General features: G+C 42.6%; 3 protein-coding genes across 3 annotated transcripts; 1 reads left to right on the plus strand and 2 right to left on the minus strand.

Annotated features, from left to right (window-relative positions):
- On the plus strand, positions 832 to 3,655 carry LOC8063467 (alpha-galactosidase). Its single transcript, XM_021454040.1, has 15 exons — positions 832 to 1,032; positions 1,221 to 1,279; positions 1,375 to 1,431; positions 1,519 to 1,553; positions 1,633 to 1,736; positions 1,899 to 1,974; positions 2,079 to 2,137; positions 2,221 to 2,286; positions 2,368 to 2,451; positions 2,541 to 2,605; positions 2,681 to 2,763; positions 2,889 to 2,979; positions 3,061 to 3,110; positions 3,185 to 3,325; positions 3,495 to 3,655. The coding sequence occupies exons 1-15, from the start codon at positions 893 to 895 to the stop codon at positions 3,579 to 3,581; spliced, it is 1,197 nt and encodes a 398-aa protein (XP_021309715.1). The 5' UTR covers positions 832 to 892; the 3' UTR covers positions 3,582 to 3,655.
- On the minus strand, positions 3,945 to 8,650 carry LOC110432899 (probable serine/threonine-protein kinase DDB_G0276461). Its single transcript, XM_021454039.1, has 8 exons — positions 8,320 to 8,650; positions 7,586 to 8,150; positions 6,837 to 7,002; positions 6,699 to 6,749; positions 6,368 to 6,550; positions 6,135 to 6,240; positions 5,110 to 5,849; positions 3,945 to 4,692 (listed from the first exon to the last, which is right to left on the minus strand). The coding sequence occupies exons 2-8, from the start codon at positions 8,050 to 8,052 to the stop codon at positions 4,309 to 4,311; spliced, it is 2,097 nt and encodes a 698-aa protein (XP_021309714.1). The 5' UTR covers positions 8,053 to 8,150; positions 8,320 to 8,650; the 3' UTR covers positions 3,945 to 4,308.
- On the minus strand, positions 11,666 to 12,289 carry LOC8063468. Its single transcript, XM_002462053.2, has one exon. It carries the CDS (start codon positions 12,185 to 12,187, stop codon positions 11,813 to 11,815), a length of 375 nt encoding a protein of 124 aa, XP_002462098.2. The 5' UTR covers positions 12,188 to 12,289; the 3' UTR covers positions 11,666 to 11,812.

Here is a 12,922-nt window from a genome sequence, read left to right on the forward strand (position 1 = left end):
GCAGCGCGCAATCGTTCGTGCTGTACGCGGCCATGTCCCTGTCGTGCGCGCTCCTCCTGCTGGTGGTCGGCGAGGCGGGCCTCTGCGTCGCATCGCTGGCGCTCCGCGGGGAGATGAAGGCCTGGTGGCCCCACGCGCACCACGATGCTAGGCTACCGCGTCGCGCACCCCAGCATCGACAACGCGTCCGTGTTCCCCGACGACGACGAGCCGCCGCCGCTGCCGGCCGAGTCCTGCGACCGCCTCACCATCGCCGTGTACCGCCGCGGGCAAGGGCAGGGCCAGGAGGAACAAGCGGAGGAGACGGACCCAGACTGCGCCTTCTGCCTCTCCGCGGTCCCCGACGGCGAGGAGGTGCGCGAGCTGCCAACCCAAGGTGCCGGTTCATGCGGGGCCACAGGCCTAGGCCCGCGCAGGGAGGATGCAGACACGATGGGAGCGACCAGGAGACGGATAGTTTGGCAGAAAAAATTTGGAGACAGACTGAAATTTTCTCTCTCTCTCTTTATAGATAGATAGGTATTCAGGATATGTAGGAACCTAAGTGGGATCCTTATTCCTACATTTATTTTGAAAATCTGGTGTTGCCAAGCAGCGCTTAATATAACAGCTCTGTGGCCCTTTGTATCTGCACAAAGATTTTCATAGCAAGACAAGAAATGCAGGCACCTCAGTCGGTGACAATAGAGGTTGCATCAGCGCGTGGAGGCCCCAAAGTAAAACTGCCCTGCGCCGGCCTTGCTGTCCTGCTCCCTGGGATCCGAAACTCGTGAACAGATTCTTGTCCTAATACTGGCCAGTTCCTATATATAGTGGCCCCTCAGAAACCAATAGTAGATGTTAAAGAATCACATCACTTGCCGCACTGTGACACACACATCTTTGCCCAGCCATGGCGGCGAAGGTGACCTTCTGTGCTTTCCTCTTCGTCTTGCTATCGACGTCGGTGGTGGCGATCAGGCCGGCAAGGTCATCACCCATGGCGAGGAGAGCTGCGCTGGAGAATGGCCTTGGCCGGACTCCCCAGATGGGGTAATTCATCCTGTGTTCTTTTCAGTTCTTATTATCCCTCGGTGATGAAATTTGATTTTCCATCTTGACTTACTGGTTTTTTTTATCACCCTTTTCCAATCTGCATTAAGTTCCTGTCTTCGTTTTCATGGTTTCATCCAATTTGCATTGACATCTTTTGAACCAACAAGTGCATGAACAATATTTAGGTGGAACAGCTGGAATCACTTCCACCGGAAGATAAACGAAGATATCATTCGACAAATCGGTAAGGCTACTTTTGTTTTGGCACAAAACAAAACAGGTGCATTTTGCATCACAGTCACAGCATGCTGAAAACAAGTTGATGGTTCGCCTGTGCAGCTGATGCTATGGTGGATACTGGCCTAGCAAAGCTTGGATATGAATATATCAACATAGGTACCTCCCCTTGATATTTCTTAATTACCCTGCTGTTCTTTTGCCCAGTTGAAACTTCCTGAGAACTAAACATTTGTGAAACTGCAGATGATTTCTGGGCAGCCTATGACAGGGACTCCCAGGTGAGTAAATGGTGGTACAATCATATGTGCAGAGTACCACAAGAACTAGTAGTAATCTAGCTTTTCTGCATTTCTGCAGGGCAACCTGGCTGCAAATGTGTCAACATTCCCATCAGGAGTAAGGGCCTTGGCAGATTATGTGCATGGGAAAGGGCTCAAACTAGGGATCTACAGTGATGCAGGGTAATCCTACTTATAGTAACAAAAGAACAGATACAAGTCACAGAAAAAATGTTCATCAAGATGCTTATGGAAGAACTAGAAACACTCATACACTTTGGTTCACTGGATTTCATGCTCTGGATTGTTTTCTTCTATAAAATCACACCAACCATTTCCCCTCAGGACACGAACTTGTGGCAAGTTGATGCCTGGATCGCTTGGATACGAAGACCAAGACGCGAAAACTTTTGCATCTTGGGTACCATCATATCTCAATTAGAACCAAACTTTAGGCATGTCAAGATCATGCCTTCCTTTGCTTCTTGCATACTGAAATCATGCTTTTGATGATTCAATTCAAAGGGAGTCGATTACTTGAAGTATGACAACTGCAACAACCAGGGAATAAGCCCTCAGCCAAGGTGATCAGCAATCACAAGAGCTCTTAACATTTCCCTCATTCATGCTACCTTTGGGAGACTGATTTGCTCATGACCATATGCAGATATGATGCAATGAGCAAAGCGCTCCTGAATTCTGGGAGAAATATTTTCTTCTCTCTCTGCGAATGGTACTTGTTCATTCTTTTGAGCAACTCAAATGGATGATTTAGATTCAATCCTTCTATACTAAAAATAATATTGTTCACTAGGGGTGTGAATGATCCAGCAACATGGGCAGGTGGTATAGGAAATAGTTGGAGAACAACTGGTGACATCAAGGACACTTGGGCAAAGTAAAGTTCAGTCACATCCTGACAGGATTCAAATGTCCCGGCAAAATATGCCTGATACAACTTGTTACCCTGTAAATGTAATGTTTCAGAATGACGGCCATCGCCGATAAGAACAACAAGTGGGCATCATATGCAGGGCCTGGTGGATGGAATGGTTAGTCTTACATGTCTCTAAACATTTCCAGCACTTTCTCTCGAGTCTTGAATGAACTGCTGTCTCTGCTTTCAGACCCAGACATGCTGGAAGTTGGAAATGGGGGGATGACAACAGAAGAGTACCGCTCCCATTTCAGCATATGGGCCTTAATGAAGGTAATAAGATGCTTAATTTGGTTCTTAGCATTAGAGATGCAAACATATCACTAAAGTATAATTCAACAGACTGGGCATATTTTTGCTCCTTTATAAGACCATGCTGCTGACTTAGCTTGATGCAGGCACCTCTCTTGATTGGTTGTGACATCCGCTCAATGAGCAACGAAACCAAGGAAATCCTCAGCAATCGAAATGTTATTGCAGTTAACCAAGGTGAAGAAAATACACTGATCATTCCTTAGTTTCTCCAAGTTAGAAATGATACTATAATAAACTAAAATGATTCATGAGCAGATGGGCTTGGAGTACAAGGGCACAAAGTGCAACAAGATGGAGACCAAGAAGTAAGATAAACTATACGAGAAAGCAAAAGCTATCATATTTAACACTTGTTTATATAACATAACCTTGTGGTTAGGTATGGGCTGGTCCCTTGACTGGAGGGAGATTTGCAGTTGTTCTATGGAACAGAGGGTCTGCTCAAGCATCCATTACTGCCAGCTGGTCCAGCATTGGACTTAATGCATCTACTGTTGCTGATGCTCATGATCTGTGGATAGTAAGGATGCATTTTATCTATCATAGACAAGTCCTAAAACCATACCCTCCCATCTGTTTTTTCTCTATATTTTCTCTGTGGACAGTAAGGAGTATATTTTCTCTATATTTCATATCACAGTTGGTTTTTCTAACTTATTCCTGTGTTTGTGATTTTGTTTGTTTTGAAGGATGATATTATATCAGCCGTGCAAGGAGAACTGGAGGAAACAGTGGATTCTCATGCTTGCAAGATGTATGTGTTGACACCAAAATAGAACAGATCCTCGCATGTTAAAACATAGAAACAAGTCAATTCAAAAATCTAAATGTATCACAATGAATTCATAAAGATTTGTGTTCATGTGACTCGACATGAATAACTAGCATTAAAGTGAGTATATTGAAGCATGAGTCTTGTGCCTATCTATCTTAGGATGCTTATCTTAGAAGTAGTTGGTGCACATGTCAGCACCTTATCTTGCTTTTTAGCATCTATTTTAGAATATGCTGTAATCCTTTTTTAAGGGCCAAGTTTGTTGTCTCTATATGTACTCCCAATCCTGCCATGGTTTATGTGGCTTAATGAAATACAAAAATTTGCCCCAAAACTTGTGTCTATCTCCAACATATATTAGCTATTTATCACTAAATGGTAACCTTTTTATTCATGACATGGCAATAGATGGTTATATCTATATAGCATGCGTCCAAAAGTCATTGTTTATTGACATGACACCACAAGCATGTCTACAGAAGGAAAAAAACATCTTCCTATTTCTAATCTAGCAATTATTTGCAACTTACATTTGCACTAAAGTTACAACTGGATGCATTATGATGCTAGCTCAGCACCAGAACAATTGTACAAAAGCGTTGCCACACATACCTACATCAGATCAGGCATTCCTCTCTGCATCTTCAGTATGCCACACCACCAAGACCATATGTACTCTTGAATCTTTTGGCACATATATAGTATCACCGTAAATTGCTATAGCACAATCAAAACCCAGTCCATCCAGCTGGTTGGTAGGATCCATCTTTCTTTTCTTCTACATTCAGATTATTTACCTGAGAAGTATTCCCCATGCTTGATAGCTGGGGAAGTACAGTTCCAGAAGGAGCAGCCTTAAAGCTATCTTGACCAAAGGCAAATGGATCGGTGCTAGAACTTATATTTGACTGTCCAAGCGAGCTGGCTTTGTTGCTGTTTGATGCGCGCAGAGTTCGGACTGACCTGGGGTGGACACTCTTCACAGCTGCTTGAGCTTTTGGCTCTTCAGGGAAAGCTGACCATGTTTTCGGATCAGGGCTTGGTGTTCCCGGGCTTGAAGTAAATAGGCCATGCCGGAGCTCTGGAGGGGTTCCTTCAATCTTCTCCCTCGGCTGTGAAAACCAGTAAATTAATATATCAGCCTCCTGATATATATCAAGATGAAATATTACATTCAGGGTATTTAGGCTATCCAGACAGAAATAAGTCAGCAGTAATGACAAATAGGAAAAGTGGCTAGGCTGTGTTAAGTTAAACCTCACAGGGCATTAGATTTAGGATATGCAAGGTAGGATGGGGTAAATGGGCTAATCCTAACCAGTGACAGGAAAGAATAGAGGTTCAGAATTGGCCCACCAACTTTCACACACCATCACTGAGTCTAAACACTTTGAGAATTGGCCATGCTAGCCACTTCTAATTCTATCCTCAATGATTTCACCCATTGGCCAGTTATCTGGACCAAGTGGAAACTTGAAATTAGGTACATCTGACTAGAGGGAAATTTAAAGGCATAGCAGTATTCATACCGGAGTATCGAGGCTTTTGCTGGGTGGGGTGAGTTCAACTTTTGAATTTTCTCTGAACTGTTTAGCTGGTGGTGTAGCAGAAGCTGCAGCTAAGGCTTGCTTAAGCTCTTGTATCTCTCGCCTCTGAGAGGAGCAAATGGCAGACAACTTATCAAACTTCAATGAAATTTCTTCCTTCTCCAGGTTTGCTATCTTTAATTGTTCCTTCAGCAAAGTTACTTCTGCTTCCAATTGATGTTCTTTCAATTTGCTAGTCATGTTTACATTGTCAGTACTGTTTTGTGAGTTCATTTTGATATTATCAAAGTCTGCCACGAAGGAGTTGAAGGCAGTAGTTTGTATCTTTGTTTTATTCTCTGTTATTGCCGTTTTGGTTTTCTCCAGCCCAGACTCCGAGCCATTTGCAGAAAACCTAATTTCAAAATCCCCAGGGGAACTATCAACCGATGCAGACAGAGACTTCCGAGATGAATTGGGAGCTGGTGTGTTCTGGTTCTTAGCCTGTGATTGCTTTGATGTGACTTGATTAATGGGCTCTTCATCAAAAGCTGGCCCCTTGTCATAAGCAAAAGATAGCTCCTGAGCATGTTGAGTTGACCAAAATGCACCCATAGAACCCCTGTTGTCCACAGCTTTCACAGGACCTTGTGCCATCACGTTGGAAGAATCACTAAGAGAGGTACTCCTCATATTGTCTCTTGATGATGAAGAGGCACTCATTTGCTGTGGTCTTGTTGATGCTGCAACAAATAATTTAGGTTATTGAACAGACAAGAAGAACTATTTTCAGGCAAATGAAAATTTAAGGTGCAGATAAAAAATATGAGCAATTAACAAAACCAAGATGAGCGATTAACAAAACAGATGGTTTTCTATTCACACAAAAGTATATATATGAGATTTCACGCAACAGCATTCCTACATTTCCTAATATTTATCTAGAAAAATCTACCAAAAAAATTAACTGCAATCAAGTACACAGCAGGGCATGATTTCCCCAAAAAGCAAGATGCTAATAAGCAAACCTTCATCAATGGCAGTATGAGATTCAAATGCTGATCCAGATGGAGATCCATCAGGTAAATCCTTTTGCAGCTCCAATGGAAGTAACTCATTAATGCGGAACCACACCTAAAACAGAAAATTTATCAACACGCTGAAACAGAAGACCTTTTATGTGTTGGCTTCATGGTGTATGCACTAATTAAGACCAACCTAAATTCATGGAAGTGAATGGCCAATCAAGCAAAGCCCTTGCCTGTGTGATGTCTGGTCTGGCATCTGGAGAAGAATTAAGCATGTCTTTGATAAGTGTTGTAATAGAAGAACTGTACTTCGGCAATTCTGGGATACGATAGTTCCCGTTAAGTATTTGAAGCTTTGATTCTCCATCAAATGCTGATTTGAAGTAGCAGATTCTATACAAGAGACATCCAAGAGCCTGTAAAAAAACACAAACACTAACGTTCAACTCGTGGCACTATTAATTAGTAATTGATCAGGTACAACAAAAAATTGCAATTCAATAATATGATAGGCACATTTGCATAAAACCAGAATTCAAAATGATAGCTGCAGAGGTGGTTTACCCAGATATCTACTTTCTCACTGATAATCTCCCTCCTGTACAAGTCCCACATCTGCAATAAGTGAACAAGCATATAGTAGTAAATAAATATATGGAACAGACTGAAAAAGGGCTCAAACTTGAAATTTTCAATATAAACCTCAGGAGCTCTATATGCAGGAGTGGTGTGCTTCCTGATGTTATCTTCTTCAATGCCCATCTCCTCAGGTTTATCAAAGCACTTATGATTTGTCGACACACTACCAAAATCGCATAGTTTCCAAGCCCCATCAGCAGCAAGAAGAACATTTTCAGCCTTTAGGTCCCTGCAAATGCAAATGAATTATATTTTCCATTACAAGAGATCTGAAATGAAACTTGGCATAGCAGTTTCCTGAGGGTACAGCTTGACTCAATAAGGAGAAAGAACCAAGAAAACACACAGAATTATCTGTTTCCTAGCTACAACTAAACAACGACAGTCCTGAATGCCTTAGACTAAGGAAAACGATACCCCCTGCACATCCATGAATGTGAAAAGTAACATGCATTAACATCTAGTTTGCAAGTCAAGATGCCAGCTATAGAGCAGAAGTAAGTTGACTCAGCATGCTTTTCTATAGTTAGTTGTTAGTTGATTCAACTTGCAAGCTTGGCACTTTGTTACTTGATCCAGTATAACATTGCTGAGTCTGTGACATAGATGTAATGTTATGTTCAAGGTACAAAAGACGAACTTGCATCTAATTTGTTTTCACATGAGACATAGGCAGATTAATGCCGCTCAACAATTTCATGGAAAGGCAACCACAAAAGCATCAACTACATAAGAACACCGAGTACTGCTTGGTGGAAACATTGTGCAGAGTGGTTCCAATCAATCCACATGCTGGAAAGTGATGGACTCACCTGTGAGCAAGAGGCGGCGTCTGGCAATGCATCGCAAAGACAGCATTGCAAACATCCCGGAAGATGAGAGCCACCTTCTCTTCATCAAAGTAGCCTGCTCCTCTGCCCTCCAACACAGAAACCAGCGACTTCTCGCAGAACTCCATGAGCAGCAGTGCCTCCCTCGTCCGTCCCATGTCCAGTACGGCGTGTGCAACCAGCGTGACCACATTAGGGTGTCCCTTGAGCGACCGCATCACCGTGATCTCCTTCCGGACCAGGCCCAGCGACTCCTCGTCCTGGACGATCACGTGCTTGAGGGCGTACTGCTTCGCCGGGTTTACCAGGTCTCTGGCAGCATAGACGGATGAGAACCCACCCTCCGCAATGGCCTCCCGGACGTGCACCTTGACATTGCCAACATCGACGGTCCGACCCTCCAGGCCACTGGGCTGCTCCTTGGGGATGAACTGCTTGAGCCTCCACATGGCTGTTGTTGCACAAAAATCCTAGAGAAACCTTGCAGGACCAGAGTGGCAGTTAGGCACGGATTTGGGGTTTAGCTGAACCCCAGAATTTGTTGACCCTGCGCGATGGAATCATGGATGGATGGATTAGAGTAGGCTTGACCAGCAGCACCCTCCAAAGTTTGGATTTTCATTGCTTGCTATCACATTAAAAGAAAATGGAAGATCCCACGAGGAACAAAAACGAGATCGCAGAGCAGTTCATCCGAAGAGGTCAGGATGGCTCACCAACAAACGGAGATATCGATCCAGGTCCGACTGGGTGGATCTGCACAGCACTCCAGACACCAGAGGGCAGCACCGACACCTTCCGCAGAGAGAGAGGAAAGGGAACTTGGGTGGTGGAAAGAGGGGCCTCGGGTTTGTCGTACCCGTCGCCAGCCGGAGGCGCAGCGAGGGCCGGAGGCAGAGGGAGCAGAAATGAGAACCCTCTGACGACGAGGCGCAGCTGGCGGCGGCGGCGGCGGCGGGATAAGGAAGGATTCCCCTGTGTATCTTGATCTTCTGGTGCTTTTCTGGTTTGCACGCCAACTTAGACTGACTAGATCCACGGGCCACGGCGGAATACAACTTTCCTCATTTCCCGTTGAAACAAACTGCTCCGGGTTGGATTAATCATTAGTTGAAAGCTTCAAACTCCTATAATATGTATTAATATCTATAACATAAAACAAGTATATTGTAAAAATATATTTTATAACAAATTTAATAGTATTAATTTGATACTATAAATTTTAGTGTTTTTTCTAAAAATTCGGTTAAAATTTTAAAAGTTTAATTAGAACAACTATAAAAATTACATCTTTCGGGAATATAGGAAGTAGTACTACTTACTGTGATACACAAAGGGCCTTCCCAAGACATAAAGCCATTCCAAGAAAGACTATGAGCTTAACCCAGGTCTCGTTTATTTCCAAAAAAATTTGCAAAATAGGAATAGTAGTACTTTTATTTGTATTTGACAAATATTATTCAATTATGGACTAACTAGGCTCAAAAGATTCGTCTCGCCAATTTCGACCAAACTGTGCAATTAGTTTTATTTTCATGTATATTTAATACTTCATGCATACGTCTAAAGATTCGATGTGACAGGGAATCTGAAAAATTTTGCAAAATTTTTAGGAACTAAACAAGGCCCCAGTCAAAGATCGAAAACGTGTGTGACGGTTCTCTCTCAAAACAAATTATTACTAAAAAAATCACTAAGGCCTTCTTCGGTGCGCAAAAAATTTTGAAATTCGATACTGTAGCAATTTCGTTTTTATTTAATAAACATTGTCCAATTATAGAGTAACTAGGCTTAAAAGATTCGACTCGCGATTTACAGATGAACTGTGTAATTAGTTTTTATTTTCATATATATTTAATGCATCGTGCATGTGCCGCAAGATTCGATGTGATGGAAAATTTTGAAAATTTTTGGGAACTAAACAAGGCCTAAAACTTTATTTTCATCACATGCATCCACTCTAAAAATAAAAAGACGTTTGCAATTAAGGATTTGGTGGAGTTCATGTGTCAAAAGAGAAAAAAAAAGTCCAAGAGAGTAGTACATAAGCTAGGGGTGTTTGGTTGGGGATGATAAAATTTAACAGGTATTGTAGTATTTTTGTTTTATTTGATATTAGTGTTTAATAATAGGCTAATTCGATTTAAAAGATTTATCTCGCAAATTAACCTCTAGCTATGTTTTTAGTTTTATAAATGGTCTATATTTAGTACTTCATATATGTGTTCAAATATTCAATGTGATAGGTGATAAAAAAATCACCCCAAACGGGCCAAAGGAACTGTTGTTTCGTCGTTTAATGTTAGAGGGGTTTGGGCCTTGTTTAGTTCCAAAAAATTTTACAAAATAGAAATAGTACCATTTTCGTTTGTATTTGACAAATATTATCCAAACATATACTAACTAGACTTAAAAGATTCGTCTCGTCAATTTCGACCAAACTGTGCAATTAGTTTCTATTTTCGTCTATATTTAATACTTCATACATGCGTTTAAAGATTTGATGTGACGAGGAATCTGGAAAATTTTGCAAAATTTTCTAGGAAGTAAACAAGGCCCTTTCAAGAGTTCATCATATGACGTCGTACAACTTGTTTTACTCGTAACAGTATTTATTTTGATTTGAAGTGGTAATTATTTGAAGTCCAGTAGTACTATTGTGTTTTAATTCTTGTACTACTACTTATTTGAGCCAAGTACTAATGTTACAAACTTAGCGAGTATATTTTGGATATGTTGGTATTCATCTAGTGGCTATTCTGATTTGCGCAAAAATATATAGTAAAAATCATCAACAAGTATCGGCTCATAAAATATAATTGCTTCAGTCCATTAAAAAACTCATCTACGCTGCTTCAAAATAACCAACAATTCATTGCTTCAATCCACTAAAATAATCCACATGGCTCCAATTCGTTGATTCTCGTTGGTGAACACATGAGTATATTGACATCGTGATTGATCTGCCATGGTCCATGGATCCAAAGGCTAGGGCAAACTGAGGCATCGTTGTGCCATGTTGTCATCTAGGTCATCATCCTAAGTGTCAATGAGCATCTTACACCGCGGAGAGAAAGTCTAAGACATTGAGCTCCTAGATGTAAACTGGATATAGAGAGTGGATTTTTATGCCTTGTGGCCGCAACGACTATCCTGGTTGTCCGGTGCTTTGATATTTGTGCAAGTAGAAGAGGGAGGGAAGAGTATTGCTTTAAGATTCGTGTTGTAGCTAGAGGGAGGGAGGGTCAATGATTTAGATAGCCCGTGCGGCCACAGAGACATGAGGCTTGCATTTCCTACTAGATCTATGTGGCCACGCAGTTGTGATAGGGTAGCTTCAAGTTGGCGTGCGATAACCTCATTACCCATGTGTACGTGCCAACCAAGGAAGGGGTGCCAAGCAAGGTGAGGCCACCGTAGGGAGGGCATTGTCACTGCAACCATAGGGAGGGCGCTAGGGAAAGGCCATCACAACCCGCAGGGAGGTTGCCATAGCCATCACCACAGGACACTACTACCAAAGTGCCTTGCCACGTCGCTAGAAGCTATTGCCATCGCTAAAGCCTATAGAGCTATCATCAATGCACAACACTGATGGAGCGGTGTTTGCCCCTATGTGTTTATCTTTGATGCTTTCTTTGGTGTGAGCACTCACTCCAACTTAGGTTTTAGTCCATGTGTATTGTGTGATAACTTTGGTGCAATTCTCTGGTGGACCAGAATCGTGGTGCTCACTATTTCAATTTCTTTTTGATAAGTCATCTTTTATGAGAATGACCTATTTTTTAAAGAATCATATAAAGATTTATATCTTCGGAGATATCTTGAGACGCGTGATGGAATCCAAACCAGCCTTAGGCCCTATTTGTTTTAGCTTTCTAGCCAACATTAGGACCTTAGCTTTGGGACCTTCCAAAAGCCAAAAAGCTCCGACGAGCTAAAGCTCAAAAGCTTAATTTGAGGAGTTTCCAGTTTTCGGCTTTCATGAGCTTTCTGGATTTTGGAAGGTTCCAAAGCTGAGGTTGAAAAACTCCTAAAAACCAAACAAATAGACTCTTATAATGCTATAAATCAGCAACCTTCGTTACTGGAGATAAACAATCGATGAAGAATTACCGAATTGCATCTTACATGTTATATTCAACCACTTTAGAAGAAAAATGTTCTAAGATACCGCGGTCAACTGATAAAAAAATACCACATATGCATTTATGTCATTTCAGTCAACTGCATCGTTCTGGCCAGCATCTCCTGGTACCTCCGGTATGACTCCTGCTTCTCCAGCATGAACCTCTCATGACACCTCGCGATGAACCTCTCTGCAAGGCTATCAATCTCATGGTAACCAACACCACCATCTTCCTCGCCGCCGTCATCGTCTTCCATTATCACTCCACTCTCTTCATCAGGCCTCTCGAGATACCCGGCGATTGGTGGCAGCTGCAGCTCAGGAGGGATCTCCGTGTCCCAGGACGGATCATAGTAGGAATAGTGTAAGAACCCGGGTTCAAGTGGCTCCAGGACGGCCGTCGTCTTCGATGACGATGATGATGACCATGACGGCGGGAGCAGGTTGAGGTGCATTTCGGCACAGCCGCAAATGCAGCAGGGCGGATCCTTGTTGTTCGTCTCCCCCCTCTGCTTCTTCTTGATCTTCCTCCTCGTCTCGACGCCCGCAGCCTGTTTCTTGCTTAGAAGGTCGAGGAGCATCGCCCTGGCGCCACCCAGCGCCATGGCGACGCGGCCGGCGTGTTTGGAGACGAAGGCATGGACGATGCGCCTGATCCTGAGGATCTTGAGGAGGGCCTTGTTTGGTGGCTGGTGCTGAGCTCTGCCTCTGAGCTTCAGATCGTTAGAGGGAGGGAAGTGAAGCAGGTGGTGATCCGCCATGAGAATTGAGAGTCTAGTGCTGCTTGGCGATGGAGCATCTCAAGTTGGTGGCTCTCGCGTTACTGGCCTTGGACCATGGTCGTTCATATATGTGATGTGATCGACTTGGATGGGTAGCTAGCTAGCCTGGGTCTGGGTCCCATGCATGCAATGCTAGTGTGATGGACTGATTGTGCGACAGTGTGTCCAAATTTTTTTTAGATTTTAACACTATAGTATTTTTATTTTTATTTGACAAACATTGTCCAATCATAAAGTATTTAGATTTAAAAGATTTGTATCGCGATTTACAGACAAACTGTACAATTAGTTTTCATTTTCATCTATATTTAATACTCTATATGCATATGTCACAACATTCGATGTGACAGAGAATGGATGAACTAAACACACTACTCGATGAATTGTTTCATGCGGGTCAAAACAGCA

The sequence above is a fragment of the Sorghum bicolor genome, chromosome 2 (assembly GCF_000003195.3).
Source record: "Sorghum bicolor cultivar BTx623 chromosome 2, Sorghum_bicolor_NCBIv3, whole genome shotgun sequence".
In the NCBI taxonomy this organism is placed as follows: Eukaryota; Viridiplantae; Streptophyta; class Magnoliopsida; order Poales; family Poaceae; genus Sorghum; species Sorghum bicolor.

Bases quoted from the DNA above. Each gene is read 5' to 3' on its own strand.
- LOC8063467 (XM_021454040.1), top strand. From the start codon at position 893: ATGGCGGCGAAGGTGACCTTCTGTGCTTTCCTCTTCGTCTTGCTATCG. The intron at 1,432-1,518 runs GTACCTCCCCTT...GTGAAACTGCAG, and splicing joins ATATGAATATATCAACATAG to ATGATTTCTGGGCAGCCTAT. The intron at 2,980-3,060 runs GTGAAGAAAATA...ATTCATGAGCAG, and splicing joins TGTTATTGCAGTTAACCAAG to ATGGGCTTGGAGTACAAGGG.
- LOC110432899 (XM_021454039.1), bottom strand. From the start codon at position 8,052: ATGTGGAGGCTCAAGCAGTTCATCCCCAAGGAGCAGCCCAGTGGCCTG. The intron at 7,003-7,585 runs GTGAGTCCATCA...TTGCATTTGCAG, and splicing joins ACGCCGCCTCTTGCTCACAG to GGACCTAAAGGCTGAAAATG. The intron at 6,551-6,698 runs GTAAACCACCTC...GTTTTTTTACAG, and splicing joins GTGAGAAAGTAGATATCTGG to GCTCTTGGATGTCTCTTGTA.
- LOC8063468 (XM_002462053.2), bottom strand. From the start codon at position 12,187: ATGCACCTCAACCTGCTCCCGCCGTCATGGTCATCATCATCGTCATCG.